The sequence below is a fragment of the Symphodus melops genome (assembly GCF_947650265.1).
Source record: "Symphodus melops genome assembly, chromosome: 20".
Taxonomy (NCBI): domain Eukaryota; kingdom Metazoa; phylum Chordata; class Actinopteri; order Labriformes; family Labridae; genus Symphodus; species Symphodus melops.
In genome coordinates this window covers 3,670,301-3,689,686 of record NC_136710.1, presented here as the reverse complement: position 1 = coordinate 3,689,686, position 19,386 = coordinate 3,670,301, and the positions used below count along the sequence as shown (strand labels likewise).

The window sequence follows — 19,386 nt, the reverse complement described above, 5'->3', positions numbered from 1 at the left end:
GCGCCTGCTACAAAAACAAACCTAAACTGACTTAAAAGGGTGGTTTGGAAAGTGTATTTAGAATGGGACAGATTATTATGTAGTGGAGCCAAAACTTAATAGGGCGCCTTTCTTTTTTGTTGTTTTATGTTCCTTAACTGATAAGAGTACTAGTACAGTGATTTTCACTTTGCTTCTTTTTATTTTATTTTATTGGGGACCCCCAGGAAACCTCCTGAGGCACTCCTGGTGGTCCCCAGACCTTATGTTGGGAAGCCTACATCCAAATATGTGCACTTTTGTTTCTCTCCACCCTGAAAGTGGCCATGTGCTTCCGGGGTGGTTCACCACAACATTTCGGCTGCCTCTTGTCCCTGTCATCACTTTTAACACACTTCAATCAGTGTCAAACTTTTTTTTTTTTTTTTTTACCCCTCTTCTTCTTCTTCTAAAAAAAAAGAAGGGAGAAGGAAAAGAAAAAAAAATGTCTCTTCTTACTGTCAGCTACCCGCCACCCCAGATGCCATATTTAGGATACAAATGTGAAGAGATGACAGCGTTGTAAAATGGTGCCCGTGCTGAGATTATAATTAACATTTCCAACCTACATCACTCTCCCTCCCACTTCTCCTTTTTTTTTTTTTTTTGCTTCTCTCCTCTCTATTCACCAACTCCTCCTGTAGCCTACAATAAATGGGAAAAAATGCAAGAAGAAAAGGAGAGAAAGGGAGAAGGAAAAGAAAAGAAAAGGGAGATGGAGGAGGACAAGGAGGAGGAGAGTGAGAAAGAGAGAGAGAGAGAGAGAAGAGGGTGACCAAAGAGAGGGAGGAGGGAGGGGGAAACGGCGTATGCTTGTATACAACCCTGATTTCCATTTTTTTCCCAACTCGTAATGTATTTAATTCAAGTGAAACGTAATCATGACGTGTCGTGTCATTAATCTCCTCGCCGCCTCTCCCGTAAGTACACTGAGTCTTTACTTTCAACATATATCCTATATCTTCATTTATCTAGTTACATTTAATCCACCACTCTGTTTACATATACACTTTTATGCATGGTGGCGTGAAACACCGGGGGTGAAACATTTCCAAAATTGTTGAATTTATTGCGACTGTTGTTGCCCTTTTTCGGCTCACGAGCAACACTCGAGATAATGGCCAATTTTGAGTTGTTGTTGTGTTTTAATTTCTCAGCCAGTTTTTTGGATCCGTGTGTGTGCGCGCGTGAGCTCGCGAGCCATGAAGCTATACGTAGGACATGTATGTATGTTACCGCGCGCTCCGGGAACACTTTACGTGTGTGTGTGTCATGTATGTAAGCCGGGTGTATGTGCGCGCGTGGCCGACATTCATGTAGCCCCTCACGAGCCCTCTTATAGCCCGTGACATGACAAAAAAAAACGGTGTAGAAATGCGCTGTTTTCTCACATAATTCCGGCAACATTCGGTTTAACATGTGAAATAAGTCGATTTGGGAAGTCGACAAGAAGATGAGAGGGGACTTTAAAATGGTTGCAAGTGCACTAAAAAGTCACTCGGAGTGGGTTTAAGACTTATTCTTTTCAAATTCGCGTAACTTTAACCAAGTTCTGGGAAGCTGGCTGATATTTTCTGCCCGCGTGAGGAAACGCAGTTTGGAAAACGAGGCAGCGTTATGACCTCCTCTCCTTTAAATCAAAACGACGTTTGACCGACAAGAAAAGTAGCTTTGACACAAACACACAAAAAAAAGAGAGCCACTAATAAGTTCTCGGTGCGTAACCGCAGATTTGGACATTGTCCGGGCGTAAAAGTGGATTTTTTGCACGTTACCGAGTTGATGTACAAAAGCGTAATTTGTGGGCTAGATGCGATTAGCTCGACTAATTCTTTTGTTGGACTCGCATTAGGCATTGTGTTGTGCATTGTTTTCCGAGATAAGCACCGTCACTTTGATCTGTGGATGTGCGCACAAAAAACGGATCCGCAGGCTGTAAATAGTCTCCTTAAAAAAAAAACGGTTTATACTTTCTCCACCTTTTTACTACAATGTTTACTACAAGCCGTTTACTTGTCCTAACATCACCTCAAGCTTCGGGAAAGTAGCATAGCAAGTGTGGCATGCAACCATGTAGTCGTGTATGTGTGTGTGTTGCCAAATTGTGTTCTGCAAAGAGAAGTTGCCGGTTTTTCACCCCTAATGTAAAAAAAAAAGAGAGCGTTTTTTGGACAAGATGTCGCTTTTATGGGACTGATGTCGGTCTGCGAGATTGGCAGAGGATCCAAGATGAAAACCATGATGGCACTTTTTTCCTCTCTTTCCTCCTCCCGTCCTCTCCCTTTTTTGCTCGCTCACTCGTCTTTTTCCCCTCCCTTAATCTTTTGTATAGAAAATTTAAGAACAAAATGGAGCAGGGGAGAGAGAGCGATAGATAGGCTGACATGACACACACACGCCACCCCTCCGACTTCCAAAAAACTACGTCCCCACTGTTTTTGATGTTTAATCGCGTTTTTCTTCTCTGGATTGTGCGCGGACACAATCTGCGAGCGGGGTTAATCTCATTTTTTTTTAGAGAGAGGAGGTGTGTTTTTGTTATTAGTGCATTGTTTGTTGATGGTTATTTATTTCATTAATGTGCCTCTAATTGAGATGGCCGCGAGAGAGAAGAGGGGAAAGAGCGACTGAAAATGGTTGCACGTTATTGACGCACATCACAGGGGCGAGGAGGAAATTCCTCATGAGATAAGGCGCAGACGTGTCATCTGGGTTGACCGAAGACACTCCTGTCGCCTTTTTTTTTTCTCTATATCCAGAGGAAGATGTTTAGGGATCCTGAAATGCCCTATTTTTAAATCCTCCAGAAATGTCAGACTTTTTTTTTTTTTTTTTTTTTTTTTTTTTGAGAGAGAGAGCGAGAGTGCACAGGAGAAGTAGGTTGACATTGCTGGCTTGTCCTACAAACAGAGATGTTGTGAAGGGTTCTTCAACTCTGATTACTCCATCTCTCCTTTTTTAAAACGAATATATTTAGCACACGTATATTGTATAGCCACATTCTAGTTTGTCATTCTCATTGAATTAGCAGTTTTTATTATCTGAACTTAAAGGTGTAAAGTCCATAAATAAACTAAAGATTCTTATTCAAATCACTGCTTTTAACGGAGACTTTTCAAACTCCAAATATTATTCCTGCTCTTTTCCCCTAAAATAGAAACTTTTAAGACACACATCTCCACATGATGTGGATTTTTTTTTTTTAAAGGAAAAGACACCTCTTCCCTTTTTCAAATTCAAAAAAAAAGAAAAAAGTATCCCCCCCTCCCCGTTTCTCCTTTCTCACACAAGATGATGCTTCACATTGCGAACGCTCAAACAAAAACCTACAGTACTAATGCATTATATAGTGTCCCCCGCCCCCCCATGTTAGAAAGGGTCTAATGGTTTTGCTTCATTCAGACATTTTTTTTTTTTTTGCTATTTGTGCTCAAGTAGTGTCCTCGTCCTCCGCCTCCGCCACAATCACCTCCGCCCCCTCCCGATCTTTGTACACACTGTACTGTACTTGAGGGGGCACATACACCCCATCCAGGTGGCTCTATGGGGAAGAGATTGTATGCAGGAGGAGAAAGACACAGAGGGAGAGAGAGTAAAAAGGAGAGGAGTGTAGCACCAATCAAGGCTTCTGATTGATATAATTGGGTCATTAGTGCGCTGCGGGAGAGGCACCTGCTTGCCCTCGGTTAGGGAGAATCTACTGCATTGTGACATTTTGAGACTGTTGAGAGTTCTGCTGGCTGCTCGGGATTAGTGTGTATTTAGAGCATTAGGGTCTTACTTAAATAGTACGCCACTTGTGCCACTTGTGTCGAGTTGGCATGACCAGTTTAAAAAAAAAAAAACAGAAAAGATTTTCACCACCGAGGCAGACAGGTACGTGTTCAAGTCTTCTGATGTTTGGGCTCGACTTCAATTCAAATCAGAATTGCGGATGGCGAAGCATCAAAAGGTCCCCCGGGGGTCCCCTGGGAGTAAAAAAAAAAAAAAAAAAAGCAGGTCGAGCACAACACATAGAGCCAAAGTGGTCGAAACACCTCGACAGTGTGAGGCCTGAAAGAAGAAGGATCAATCTTCCTCCCGAAGTTCGAAGTGGAGCGTGAATGGACGTGACCGTTTCCCAAAAACTGCCGATCTGACACGTGCGCACCATTTCAGCGAGGCCTTACACCAGTCAGTGAAAGTTAGAGCGTGAAGAGTTTCCCACGCTCCCTTTATTTTTAAACTTGTGATACTGTGACAGTCTGTACAAATACAATCCGTACTGTCATCCCAATGTTACAGCCATTAACGCCACAATCCATCCATCTATCAATCCATCTATCAATCCATCAATCCATCTATCTATCAATCCATCTATCCATCTATCAATCCATCCATCCATCTATCAATCCATCTATCCATCTATCAATCCATCCATCCATCTATCAATCCATCCATCCATCTATCAATCCATCTATCCATCTATCAATCCATCTATCCATCTATCTATCAATCCATCTATCCATCTATCTATCAATCCATCTATCCATCTATCTATCAATCCATCTATCCATCAATCCATCCATCCATCCATCTATCCATCAATCCATCAATCCATCTATCAATCCATCCATCTATCAATCCATCCATCTATCAATCGATCCATCCATCTATCAATCGATCCATCCATCCATCCATCAATCCATCAATCCATCTATCTATCAATCCATCAATCCATCAATCCATCAATCCATCTATCAATCCATCCATCTATCAATCCATCCATCTATCAATCGATCCATCCATCCATCCATCTATCCATCATCCATCTATCCATCATTGCTTCATTTCCACCCTGATGACATCCGGCTTGTCCTGCTGTATTTCAATGATGAGGGTTGTCTTCACGTTCTGTCTAAGTGCCTTTGAGCAAGCATCAAAGTGTCGAGGCCTCCGCAGAACGAGCACCTGTACGTTTTAAAAGTCATTGGGAGCGCGTGAAGAAGGTTGTTGCCAAAGGAAAAGAGCACATGCTCTGCAGATTTCCCCTGAGAGACTTCAACAGTCGTCCCGTGTGAACACTTTCTATTTTCTCTATAGGTGCTCACACACGCCGTACACATATTCCACAAGGAGGTCGCCGTGTCGGGTCAGCGTCCCTCGGGGGGGGGGGTTGGTAGTTGCTATCTTCTTCAAGGACAGCAGGGGTTTTTTAAATGTTTGGCTCCATTTGCGTGAGCTGGTTTGGTGTTTGAGTGACAGTTTTGAGGACTCGCTGGGAAATTTGATTAGAGATCCAAAAAAAAAAAAAAAAAAAAAAAAAAGGTGGCGCGCTTCGTTCTCGACGCTTCTTTTCTCTCAACCCCTGCAGGTGATCGTCAACGTTCAAAGATAAACACACTCAAGTGCTTTGCCTCTTGCATGCTCCAAACCAAAAAAAAAGGCCTCAGTCTTTAAAATCCTGAATCAGACGAGTCAGCCGCCGCCGCCTCCGCCTCCGCTCATTGGTTTAGACGCAGCGCGGCCCGTGTGACTCCGTCGAGTTGCTGTGATGTTTCAGACTCACTGGCTTCAGATCTTCCAGTTTGGCGCTTTGCTGCTGCGGGGTGTAGCGTCGGCTCTGCGATCTTCAGCTGAAGGAGGGATTCATTCAGAAGGAGCAGGAGGAGATCGGAAAGGTTCGAGAGGGAAGGAACGCAGGAGGGGGAGAGAAAGAAAAAAAGAGCAATTTAGGAAAGTGTTTAATGTGACGAAGGCGGAAGAGGCGAACGTTGGCTCGTGTTCTCAACTGGACGACTTGATTCAGGAGGTTTTGGCAGGAAATGCAAAAAAAAAAAAATAATGAAGAGAATGATTTTGTTGAGTGTAGGGAAAGAAAAAGTTTTTTTTTTTTTTTTTAACCAAATTGCATTGGTGGCCTTCCAAGAGATCAAGAGGCTTCGGCTTCAGGTATCAATTTTGGACAACTTTTTTTTTTTTTTTTTTTTTTTTTTTGCCTCGCTCACAAAGTATCAAAAAAGACCAACCACTTATCAAGTCTGTTGCCTTTTGAAGGACGATTCTTTCCAACAGCTTTTGAGTGCCAGGTCGCCTCGTTTTCAAGGTAGACTTGAGCCTCTCGATTGGCGACATGACAAAAAAAAAAAAACAAACACCTCCAACCAAACAGATTCACAGACGTTGCACTTCCTGTACCTGTCATATCTTTACAGTAAGCGGTAGCGGCACAGTGGGAGGCTTTTCCTCTTATCATTACTGGAGGGGAGGATGAAGACGAGGGGAGGGGTAGCGGGCGAGCCAGACAAAGTCGGTGCGAAGCAGTGAGTGGAGGGGGGGGGGGGGGTTCAGGGAAAGGTGAAGTTAAGGAAATGAATCCCGTCTGTGGGGAAGTTCGCCACGTGACCACGCGATAAAAACCACAGGGCCAAATTATACTGTACCGCACAGAGCTCCGACTCCCCCCCCCCCCTCTCCTTCTCTTCCTCCCTCCCTCAAGTCGCTCAAGCTCACTTTTCCTACGCATTCTTCGCGGTCAGCCTCACATACAGTCATCCCCCACAGGACAGCTCACCTCGCTCAGACTTCATCACATGAGAGCTGGAGTCACAAAGTTGAGAGAAAGACACACAGAGCCCGACACCTCGGACACTCTTATTCTAAGGCTCATAAACGCACGTGAAGGAGAGCAACACTACAAGAAGGCAGTTCAAGTACATCTCACCCCTGGTGGTCTCCAGAGTTCCCATCTTAGACTTCAGGCCCGACAACATTCACCCGCAATCGATTTTGCAATTTCTCAATGTTTTCATTGTGTTTTAACAAATCTTTCAATCAGGAAGTAATTTCACGATTCAAGGGTGCAAGTCACACTCACAAGTTATTTAGATCACTTTTTTTTAAAAAACAATGCACCGAGGCTTTCTCTTCCTCGCGCCTGACGTAGTTTGACCTCATCAGACGCGCACACGCTCGAGAGATGGGACGACTCGGGGCGGAGTTGTAAAAGACGACCTCCGAAGGCGAGCAGTGAGCGGGGCTCTGTAAGCAGACGGATGTTTCCAGATGCTTTAAAAGACGTACATGTTGTCGGGTGACCAAGTTAAAAGGTGGTGGGTTCTTGATTGAGTCCCGGCGTGGTCGCGTGATCTGCACGTCTCTTTAAAGACGGTCCCGCGTGACGCCGACGCCGAGCGGAAACCAGAACATTTCAGACAAGGCGAACATCTCATCCCTCAATTACAGTTTGTGTTTTCATCTGTTTATAGAGATTAGGTGTTCAAGAAGTCTGCAGCCAGCAGCGAGTGCGAAAAAGACAAACGGTGTGGAAACATGGAGCTTACAACACACTGACGCTCGTATCATTAATATAAAGCTTAACAGATATAGTGCTTCCTGCCCACACACACACACACTCACACACACACACTCACACACACACACACTCTGTTAGAGGAGCAACAAAGTGAAAGGTGTTCACGCCCTCACATTTACAATTATGATGTGTTTGGTGGCGGCATGTACAGACCTGCACTAACTGCCTTCACAATAAAAGCCTATCACTCAGTGGATATTTACACAATGACTTAAAAAAAAGAGAGAAAAGAAAACCGAAATAAACTTGTCTGAACATATTGTGTTCCAATTCCTTTGGCAACTATTTTTAAGGGACGTGATGCATGACTCAGCAAACCCCCCCCCCCCCCCACCCCCTTGCTTTACACACCTTGCAACACAGGCGTAGGTGTCTCTTTTTTTTTTTTTTAGACAATGCTTATTCTTTGAGGGAGTGGCAAAAAAAAAAAAAAGGAAGTTGGCATATTGACCTCTGTCACACAAAAAAAAAGTTATTTCCAGAAATGATAAATGAGGTCTTTGAAATCACATATTTCAAGTTACGCTGCAATTACAGTAATGACAACATCACGGCTATGCTTAACACAACAGCCATGTGCTTTTAAGCCGTCATTACCGTACGGATTGCAATGTCGTTACGCTGAATCCAATTTCATCGGGGTCGGAGTAGACGAATGCAGAGGTAAACAACTCAGTGAAAGAGCAGAGAAAAGCTTTTTTCCCCCCCCCGTACGATTTAAGCTGCTCACATTTGCACCTTGACATTAAAAATGCATTTCCTCAATGTGCTTTTAAAAAACAAAAAAAAAAACAGGTTTCTCCATGCCTTGCAAAACTGCAGCATGCATCACGTCTCCTACAGTATTCAAGTCTTTTAGAAGTGACAGTTAAGACCTGGTTGAGTACCTGCGTGAGCTGCTTGCGTGTGATTTAGGAGCGCAGTTGCCGATGAAAGCGCAGCAATCTGCACATTTGGAATGAATCTAATTGCAGGTAATGTGGACAGATGTATCTCGGACCATGTCCAGAGGGGGCTTAATGTGGGTGTCTGGATCTTCACTTCGCTCTCGTTTCATTTACACCTGCTTTTTAATGTGCTTCTGCTCCACCTGTTCCCATCTGATTTGTGTCCCTCAAACGCCCCAACCCCCCCCCCCCTCCCCCACCCCCTTTTTCCCTGCATCCTTTGCTGCACCTTATCTCCCTCTCTCCATCTATCCAAATTGTCTTTATTGGCATGACAGGGCCGGTGGTTGGCGACGGCCACCGTCACGGTAGAACAATGCATTGTGATGGTTGATATTCATATGATAATTCCATCAGACTTAACACTGCTGCAGATACATTTTGTACCCAGTCTGCTCCCCCCCCCCCCACCTTTTCTCTCCCCGTTCTGTTTCTCTCCGTGCATACGTCTTTGTGTTGACTTTTCAAATGATTTTCAAAATCTGTTGTTCTCTCTTCATGTTATGCCCCAGCCTGCCACTCCACCGCTCTGATTTCTCTCCCATTCTCTGTTCCAGCATGTCTGTCCCTTTACCTTTATTTTCCCTCTTTTCCCCTCCACACCATGCTGGCAATCACGTTAAATCATTTTCATTCACATGGCTTCTGACTATTGTTTTTCTTCTTTTTTTTTTTAACAACACTGCCCACTTTCTAACTGCACTGTGTTTCCCTGTGTCTCTCTCTTTCTTTCTCTCCGTCTGCCTCCTTTCTCATTTTTTTTTTTTTTTTTGCTCTTCGCCATGTTGGCAGGGCCCAATCTACCAGCTGATATCAGCATTCCCTGGCACGCCGCCAACTGGCAACACTGCAGGAGAGAAAGAAAGAGAGAGAGAGAGAGAGAGAGAGAGAGAATGAAAGAAAATTAGTGAATAATAGACGGAGGGAGGGAGCGAGAGAATGAGAGGGGGATGGGAGGAGTATGAATCAGAGAGAGAAAGAAAGACAGAGGGGAAAGGAAGACAGGGAGAGAAAGAACAATAATGGTGGATTAAGAAAGGACTCTATGTGTGAGAGTGTGTGTCTGTGGTTGTGTGTGTGTGTGTTTGTGTGATTGATATGGTGTGATATCCCTGTGAGTCATAGCTGAGCTAAAATGTCAACTGGCTACATGAGAATCTCTTTGTCATCCAGGCTCGGTGACACTCACACACACACACACACACACACACGCAGAAACACAAATCCAACAGATCTTATAAACACATATGTGGACATACCGCCGCGTGAACACAAATATGGGCGTCACACCTGCGAACACAGATGTTCCATTGTTTTTGCCACAATGATTGATGACCTTTTGTTTTTTGTTGTGGGCGCCTCTGCTGCTTCTCAACTCCACCGAATGATGGACGAAAAACAGCCGATGTGCATAAATCCACTGGAACTCGTGCACAAACTGCTGTGCACTCAAAATATTTGGGTGTGTGAGCGTGCCTGCCAAAAGCCTTGTGTGTGTTCAATATGCTGTATATCACACTTTACGTTTTAGCTGACTGTGTTATCTGGGGTGACGGTTGCAGTACAGTCAACAAAACATTGGAATAAGCTCACATTTGTACTTAAAGGAGTAACCATGACTAAGCAGAGTACGGGTCAAATCCACCACACCCAAGACCCAGATATAACAAATATGTCTGTGCATAAGTGCATGCATTGAGTGTGTGTGTGTGTGTGTGTGTGTGTGCTTCAGTGTAAAATTTGCAGACACACTTTAAGCAAAAAAATTGCTTCTGTATGAGTGTACAGGAAGGGTGTGTGGGGAAGTCAAAACATCGCGCGCCCATCCTGTTTGGGACAGTCCATGTCCTGCAGTGGTGCCCTTAACTTCTAAACACACACACACACACACACACACACACACAGACAGATACACACCGGTGCAAATCACACTCCGACTAATCATCCCATATGTCGCTAACAGTAGGCTATGCTGGGAGCGCGTTGAGAACACATGCAGGAGGAAGAACAGGTGCACACCTGTTACACGTTCAAGTGTACGCACACACCCACGCAGACTGAAGAGGAGAATTAAGATCAAATACAGACTTACTTTGTACCGAGCATTAACATGCATTTAAGAGGCGCCGTAATGAGCATGCATTTGATATGCTGAAATTAGCATTTGTCATAAAATACATTCAAAAGAGTGTCGGTGCAAGTTGGCTTTTATCCTGTTTGACTGAAGTCTGCAGCCTGCAGTTTATTGCTCAAACATTTCAAAAGCAGGCACACCTGAAATCACACTTGATATTAAAGTGTTTATTTAGTATTCATTTTCCGTTGTGTTGAGCCCCATGTAAAGAGGATATAGTCCTCCAAGCGACTAGCCTGGGTTCAAGTCCATCTCAAGTCATTCCCCCATCCACTGTCCTGTCTAAATAAGGTCAAAAAGGCCAAAAATAAATCTTAAACAAAAAAACAAAAAAAAACAGCACTGCTTTTGAAAACTGGTTACAACTTAATTTCAAGTGCATCATTATTGGATTGTGGGATAAGAACTTGTGCAGATTAAAGTCCCATTAGTCATCATGGTGTCATCTGGGTTTTATTTTGCTTGTTTTTGTCCCCAGACAATTAAAGGAGGAGGCTGCCACAGAAGTGTGTCCCCAATCAGCCAAGACACTAAAGAATGGCATAACATCACACGCACTGCTGGTAATCCTCATCCTTCTAATTCACACTCAGACATACATACACGATGCATTCAGACACAGACATTGTAACCCGCTATGCAAACAATTTCCATTTGATTGTGTCTCTGTTTTTGGTTGTTTTTCTCGATCTGGTCAAGGTCGTAGCAGTTGAGGATGAAAATGCACAAATGCAAATTTAACCTTTCCTCTAGGTTTTTTTTTTTTAAAAGCCTTCTTAAGTCATCTGCTCCACTCACTATCTGCCTCTCTCCTTCTGTTTGTGTTTTGCACCGATAGAGGATGGATTCTCCACCAGAGTGTGTGCTGTCTCTTTCTTGTGAGCAGCCCCAGTCCCCCCCAACACTGCCATCCCTGGACCACAGCCCTCAGGCCTCCTCTCCTCACACCCTGCTCTCTCTACCTGACAGCCCTGTTGCACTGCCTGGTCAGAGTCCCGAACCTTCCCCTCAAAGCCTGGACATCACACCTTTTTTCCCCCTCTCCCCTTTTCCCCTTCAGGAGGAAAACAACCAACCTGAAATTGATGAAGAAGATGAAGAGGACGGGCTGGATGGAGATCCTCCATCTCCAACCCCGGCAGTTGCTTTGTTCCCAGGAGGAGGGGGACAAGACGCTGCATGCAGCCCATGTTTGGACTCCTCTCCTCCTTCTACACCATCAGCACCAGTCCTTGGGTTTGGAGCCCTAGAGCTTGCCCTGTCATCAGGGCAAAGTGGAACCTGCAGCGATGAACTAGACCTCCAGTTATTCCAGAAAGATACTGTTACCAGGGCGATACCTGGAGTTGGAGGGGCCTCATCAGGACCTGCGCTCAGGTTTCCCTGTCATGTTTGCGGGAAGAGATTCAGATTCCAAAGTATTTTGTCCCTTCATGCTAGAGCTCACAGTCTGGACCGAGACCGCCGAGCTTCAGCCTTATACCGGACTGGACTCCCCTCAGCGCCGCTAAAGCAGCACCTCAAAATCCAAAAGAACCACAAAGACTTAGTCAAGAATCACAGAAGTCACCCAAACCAGCATTTACTGCCAGGGACTCTTATCCAGCATCTAACAGAAGAAGAGGATCTTGATGGTGAAGTCAAAGCTCTAGATGATGGCCAGACAGACCAGAACCCAAACTATTTACTGGATGACAGCACACCACTGACCCCTCCACTTACAGAAGACCCAATATCTGTGACCTCTCCCTATTCGTCTACAATTTTGGAATGTGCATCCACTCCCATAGCACCTACATTTCGCTGCCATGCTTGCAAAGGAAAATTCCGCACGGCCTCAGAGTTGACCCGCCATGTCCGCATCCTCCACAACCCATATAAATGCACTCTTTGTCCTTTCTCTGCTAGCCAAGAAGATAGCCTTGCATCTCACTTGCAAGAGTGCCACCCTTCCCCTGACATACCTGCCCTACCAACAGCCTTCAATTCCAGGCCAGTCATTGCAACCCCTGACACTCCTGTTCCCACCCCAACGCATACCCCAGCCCCAGCTCCAAGCACCCCACAGCAGACATCAGCTGCTACAGTGGCAGCAGCTGCCTCGCTGCCAGCTTTTCGATGTGAAACTTGTGGACAGAGGTTTACCCAGTCTTGGTTTCTAAAGGGACATATGCGTAAGCACAAGGATTCTTTGGACCATAAGTGCCAGGTATGTGGCCGTGGCTTCAAAGAGCCTTGGTTCCTCAAAAACCACATGAAAGTACATCTTAACAAACTTGGGCTGAAGGCAGGGCTGGGAGGCCTGGGGGGACCAGGAGGTGCAGAGCACCAGGCCAAAGGCTCTGCTACTAATCAGTCGCTCAACGCCCTCTATTCAAGCCTTCTTCTGGCCCAGCGAGGAGGTGGCAGAGGTGGACAAGGACGATCAGAGAGGGAAGCTGGAGCCAGAATTGGATTGGGCTCGAGCAAGTCAGCCATCTTAGGCTATCTGGGGTTGCCCAGTGATGGCAGTGGCGCTAGCTGCATGGAAAGACTTCAAGCAGTGGCTCAGGTGGCAGAGATGGGAAATGGTGGTGTTGGATCAGGAGGAGGGGGAGCAACTAGAGGAGGGGGTGCGGGTGAAGCTACAGCTTCAGTTTCAGAGGGAGGGGACCAGGCAACTTGGTGGCAGTTGGTGGCTCGAAGCTTGGCAGTAGCCCAGCAACAGCAGCAGCAGCAGCAGCAGCAGCAGCAGCAGCAGCAGCAGCAGCAGCAGCAGCAGCAGAGGCCCAATCAGAGAGGTCAACAACAAGACCCGCGAGGCCAAGGTCGGAGCTCGGTAATTACTGAGTCAGACCAAGTCAGAGCATACCTTGGAGGCCTTGATCCAAGAGACGAGTCTGGAGGAGCAGGAGGGCCATGGGAATGCCCAGATTGCGGAAAACTATTCCGCAGCCTGCAACAGGTTGTGGTCCATGCTCGTGTTCACACTCAGAGGCCCCAGAAAAGAGGTGGCTGTGAAGAGGAGGGGAGTGGTGGGCGCAGAGGAGCGGAGTTTGGAAGAGGAGGTGGCGGTAGTGACATGAGACTTGATTCTCAGCTACACGGTAGTGGATCCCAACAAACAGGAGACGTGAGGCAGGAATCAAAACTGCACAGTGGTGGATCACAACAAGCTGGAGCAGCTACGGGGTTTCACTCCGTCATCTCAAGCTTCAAAGGTACAATCGCATTCCTGCTTTTCTCTTTTGTCTTAAGGTTGTGTTTGCTCACATATGACGGTGTTATCACAAGAAAATATGGTTTTATACTTCTCTTCTATGGCAAATAGAAGCTCTCAGGGGGGCCTTTATGCCAGCTGTTATCTTTACCTTCCTTCTATTGCAGGAGAAAATGGCATGACATCAGTCTCCTCCATTCCTTCAGTTCCCACCAGGGAGCGAGTGCGTGGTAGAGGGATTAAAGACTGCCCCTACTGTGGTAAAGCCTTCCGTTCTTCACACCATCTTAAAGTGCACCTGAGAGTTCACACAGGTGAGAACTGCTGTGGGTTTAACAAACCACCTTTTCTTTTTTTAACCTTTATAAATCCCTGGAAAGGTTTCATTGAGCATCCTCACTTTAGAAGCACTACTTTTCTCCTTTTAACACATTCCCCCAAGAGAGTTGGCTAGTGCTAATCATAGCCGCTTACTGCAGGCAACCGAGCAGCTCTACCAGAGCAACTTCTGTTTAAATGCCTTGCTTGAGGGTATATTAATAGTAGTTCTTCGAGGAAAATCAAGCTACTCCAGGGATTCAAACTGCTAAAGTCGCAGTGAAAAGCTCAATCTCCCCTTGGCCTCTAAACTTATATTCTAAGAAAGACACAAAACCATGTCTTTTATGACCAGGTAGTTTTGTAGTTACCTTTTTTTTTTCTAGCTCTAAATTATGCAACATGAAAAATGTTTGGCACAGGTTTTTCAATTTTTTTTGCATACGTAAAAACAACATGAAGTAAATGCTCAGCAGATCTCTCAATAACTCTCAATAACATGCTTGCATTTAATCTATCTGAAATCCTGACCTCTAAATCTGTCTCTGAAATCGACAAAATCTGTTATTTGTTTTTCTTTGCTTTACTTCAGGTAATTTCTAAATTATTCTCTGTACTAACGGTCCATATCAGACAGTCACCACCAGGCTTTCGCAACACATATCGAAACAAAAGAAGCATTTGAGTGTGAAGTTAATGAAACATTGGGAACTCTCACAGCACTCAGTCTCACTCCATATTCATAATACTTTAATGACGTGAGGCAATAGCATGTCTCATTTGCCTCCATTTGATGTACTTGATCACAATTCAGACAATTCCAACTTCCATTTTAGAGACGCCACCAATCCCCAGCAACTGGTATCTGGACCACATCCAAGTCTTTTCAGCAAGACAGTGCCCAAAATGCATTGAATTAAATCTTTTTGCCATCATGAATACTCATCCAAAGCTGACAGGACCTATCAAATCACAGTTTTATTATTCATGATGGCATACTGCGCTTTTCTCTCATGCTCCATTGCTTCTCTGTACCATCAAGTGATTACCACATGGTCAGTAATTTAAGTGAAGGCATCAAATTATAATAATACGGTCATGATATTGCTGTCTACTTGAGATTATCGCCCCTTGAGACTTTCATCCCTTTTTAATTTCTTGCTTAAGCAAAAGATCAAATGGATCACACTTTTGCATGTACGTGTGCATTCATTGGTAAAACTTGTTTGCTTATTGTGTTCCCTCTTAGGAATAAAATCATTCATCCTTTCCATATGTTGTACATTTCTGTTTTAGATAAGCCGCAAGTATGTTGCCCTCATGTCTTTCTGGCCGTGTAGTTTTATCCAGTGATGGACTGCTGCCATCTCCTGTTAAAATGTGTTACTACATCTCAAAATGAAACTGGACTTTGACAGTCCATATTAGTCTTCTGTGTGACTTTCGCTGATTTTTGCTGCTTGTTAGAACTCCAATACCCTTTCTCCTGCCTTATTTTGTTTCTCATTTTCTTAAGGCGAGAGACCCTACAAATGTCCCCACTGTGACTATGCCGGTACCCAGTCAGGCTCATTGAAGTACCACCTTCAGCGCCACCACAGGGAGCAACGCAATGCTTTAGCAGCCTCCTCCAATTCCTCCTCCTCTGGCCTCACCTCCGGTATCAACAGTCTGACCTCTGGAACTTCTGGGCTTGCCAAGCAGCGCCGCTCCCAGCTTAACCACTGCCCAGTCAACCGAGGCCAAACCGAATCCCCAACCTCTCGGACGAGTCAGCAGTCCTGGCTCCTGGGGCTTCCAGACCAACGGGAACATCGGAAGGCCCTTGCGGCTCTAAGGGATGTTGATCTGGAGACTCAGTACAGGTATCTGTCTGGGGTGATGGGGGCCCTTTATCAAGGTGGAATGGAAGGGGGCTGGATAAGAGAGGCTCCTGCAACTAAGACCCCTAAAGTCTCCCGTCGTAAGCCCCTTACTACTAGCCGGATGGTTCAGCCTTCAGGTGACAAGGAAGGATCTTCTCCCTCAACTCAAGGAGTCGGGTTTGAGCCCTTGGATCTGTCACGCCGCACCTCACCAAGCCTCGGAGGGATGGAGGAGGATGGAAGCATGATGTTAGAGGAAGGCAGAGATGTTGTTGGGGATAGAGGAGGGGATAGTTCAACAGGGGTCAAACTGAGCCAGTGTTTGTTCTGCCCATTCCGTACATCCTCAGCAGAGTTGATGGCAATGCATCTCCAGGTCAACCACACCAGTAAGTCCAGACGCAAAAGAACCCCTTCTACTAACTTGGATGAAGAGGGAGTCCCAAAAGCCACCAAGCCACGGACAGAGCACTCTGACTTGGACTCTCTGGCAGTATGGAGGCATGTGAGTGAAGTCGACTCCAAAGCAGCCCTGGGGGAATGGTCCTCATCTCAGACCAAGACCCTGAACGGGATCGCCGAAGACAGAGCAGAACATCAGGACGACATCGTCCTCAACCACTCAGACTCCAATACGGCCAACAATGCTAGAGATGGTTTTGCGCTCATGGAGAAGTTGGAGGGCAATGGCAGAGAACAGGAAGACGAATTTGAAGAGAATTTGGAGAACAGTAGTTTGGAGGATTCGCAGGACAAAGATCTGAGGATGTCCCTTGCTCTTTCACCTGCCCTGAGCTCCAATTACATGGTAGGAGAGGAGGAACGAGTCTTAACAGACTAAAACGCTTTTCACGACACCACCTCAAATGGATATTCAACTACAACTGACACGGGATAAACGAAGGAGGGGGTAGCTCTGCAGAGAGAAAAGGGGAGGATTCTTGTTTTCTCCGATTTTCGAAAGGATGGAGATAAGAATCACTGCCGTTGCGCTCCCTCCGACATTATTCATCTACCTTATTTCTGACAATGGTCGACAACAAAGTAAAGCCTGTGTACAAAAGAGCATAGATGCATCTTCTTAGGGTTTTGGAGGCCACTTTTTCTATGTTTCATTTCAAATTGACTTAAAAATAGATGATTTGGAAGAGGACCGCCGATTTGATAATGAAAGAAGATGATCATTTAAATCTATGGCAGATCCTACATCATTCCACATACATTTATTCAACAATTATAATGGACTGTTTATCCAAGACTACTATACTGCCCAAGTTAAAGCTTGCTGTAATAGAAATGCTCTCCTGACTGACCACAGTTTGAAACCTCAAACTTCAAGTTCTTCTACAGTCCACATAGATATGGGGAAAACGTTGTAGAAAAGTTTCAAGCTGTGAACCTTGGCTAAGCTATTTGGTATTAATTTAAGATAAATTAATGAGGTCACTGTTGCAGGCTGCACGCTTTTCCTCAACTCTACATCACTGCCTTGTTTGTCTGAAAAGCGTTTCAAGACGATTGTCCTAAAGAAAAACAGAACAATTTTTTTTTTCAGTTAGTGCCTGTTCATGTGTGTTGTAAGCGAGTCTCTGGTAATTCTTTGCGTCGAGGCTCTGATAGGTCATTTATTTTATCTGAATATACAGTTTAAAACGATTTAAGTACAGTATATTTGTTCAAAGTGGTTCTAGGGTGTTGTGAATAGTTAAGTTGTAAAAGAAAAGCTACTTTGCAGCGTGATGTCCTTGAAACAGGCTTTAGCCATTTTGGTTCAACTTGAGAATAAAAAAAAAAAAAAAGCAGTTGGTATAAATAATGTGATAAAAAAGAGGTTCAAAGCTAAGCGATTAGAAAGGGGTTACAGTTTGAAATCCAGTGTTTACAATGGTCCGGGTTGGGTTGCCAAGCAGCTTAAATGCATGGAAAAAGAACAAAACCACAGAGTGGGAGTCTGGCTGTTGGGACACAGCTCGAGCCCCCCCCCCCCCTCCCCCCCCGAACACAATCAACTGACACACCTTTTCAAAGAGACAGAGACTTAGTAACTGTGTCAAACATGGAACAAGTTCTTTTTTTCTTCGCTGAAGGGAAGATACAGGTAAAGAAGGACAAACAGAGCAGTAACCCTGCCTAAATCTGAGAAACTAACTGTTGTCTCCGGGGTACGGTGTCTTTTAGATGAGTAGGTTCCCTCTCTTCTTCTTTTTTTTATATGAAAAAGAAAAGACAATGGTAGGAGTTATTATTAAAACACTAACAAATGCATAGACATCCCAGTAGAATATGTGTAGCTTTTGTAAAAACAAGAAGAAAAAAAAAGCAGACTTTTGTTTATTTTCATTTCAAGATGCTTACAGAAAAAGGTTATCAATATAGGTCATATTGATTATAATGTTTGTGAGCTAAGACTAGTTGGAATGTCTATACAGAGCACTGTGCAAGGTTTAAGTTCCCAAAGTAGTTGTTTTTATTATGATTTTATGGATAGACCAAACGTTTTTTTTTTTTTTTTTTTCCCCCAATGGAAGTTGTCACTTTCTGTTGTCGTTTTTTTTAAATGTGTGACGCTGTGGTTTCAATAGATTTACTCCCATTGATTAGCCATGTCGCTCAGTCATCAGCTTAACAAAGATCCAACCGGTGAACTGGTTGTCAGAGAGTTCAAATTCAAACAAAATCAGAGTTTTCAAGGTATATTAAAGCTCCTGTGAGGAATTTGACATCATGTTAAAGTAGTGTTTTTCTGAACAGAAAATCTCCTCCTTCATTAGCATACTTTAACATTGTACCCAAAATGGTTTTTTTTAAAGGCTGTTTTGGCAGCATTCAGCCAACGACTTTGTCTGACACCTACCAGTGGATTCAGACTGTAATAATAACGATATAGAAATTGCAGATGCTTTTGCTGATGGTTTTATTTGCCTTTTGAAAGTCGTTAAAAGGCCACAGTATTGATTTATGTCTTTTACACAAGCAGCTAAAAACTCCTCATAGGAGCTTTAAAGGAAAATACATGAACATTAGGCAGGCAGTAATGTCCCCTTACACTAATTATCAACTTGGACTACATTTTGATGGAGGTATTCTATGATTGTTACCACACCTTAATGTGCATTAATGTGTTTAAGTTTCTTTTTAGAGCACCTTATGAGTTCTGTAGTGAAAGTCCCTTAGTGGTGTCTCCTTAACAACTACTGTCAACGCCATCGTGCCTTCTGTTTCAAGCACTTCCTGGTGTATTTTGTAAAAACTCACCAAAAGCACTTATTCTATATCAACACACTCTTTCCTCTCTATCTTTGACCTTCTACTTTCCTCCTTCCTCCTCTCTTCCATCATCACCTCAGCTCATTTTTCTAATCTTTTTCTCGTGTCTTTACTTCCTGACCCCTCTCTCCTTGGGGAAGCTGTTCAAACCAGATCTCTCTGCCACAATCCAGGCCTGTTCGGCCTTAAACAAGGTCACTAGGCCTTATTACAATCTAGCATGGCTAGACACTTGAACGCATAGACTACCTAACCAAGTTAGACACTTAAAAATTAATATATAT

At 44.4% G+C, this 19,386-nt stretch overlaps 1 protein-coding gene across 2 annotated transcripts; it reads left to right on the top strand.

Annotated features, from left to right (window-relative positions):
- Positions 1-642: 642 nt before the first annotated feature.
- znf219 (zinc finger protein 219) lies at positions 643-17,610 on the top strand. Of its 2 annotated transcripts, none has more exons than XM_079371679.1 (5): positions 643-938; positions 10,932-11,016; positions 11,292-13,653; positions 13,820-13,912; positions 15,487-17,610. In XM_079371679.1, exons 3-5 carry the CDS (start codon positions 11,295-11,297, stop codon positions 16,674-16,676), a joined length of 3,642 nt encoding a protein of 1,213 aa, XP_079227805.1. In that variant the 5' UTR covers positions 643-938; positions 10,932-11,016; positions 11,292-11,294; the 3' UTR covers positions 16,677-17,610. The 2 variants fall into 2 exon arrangements, with proteins under 2 accessions (XP_079227805.1, XP_079227804.1); XM_079371678.1 differs by having other exon boundaries at positions 644-938; positions 13,820-13,966.
- The last annotated feature ends 1,776 nt before the right edge of the window (positions 17,611-19,386 follow it).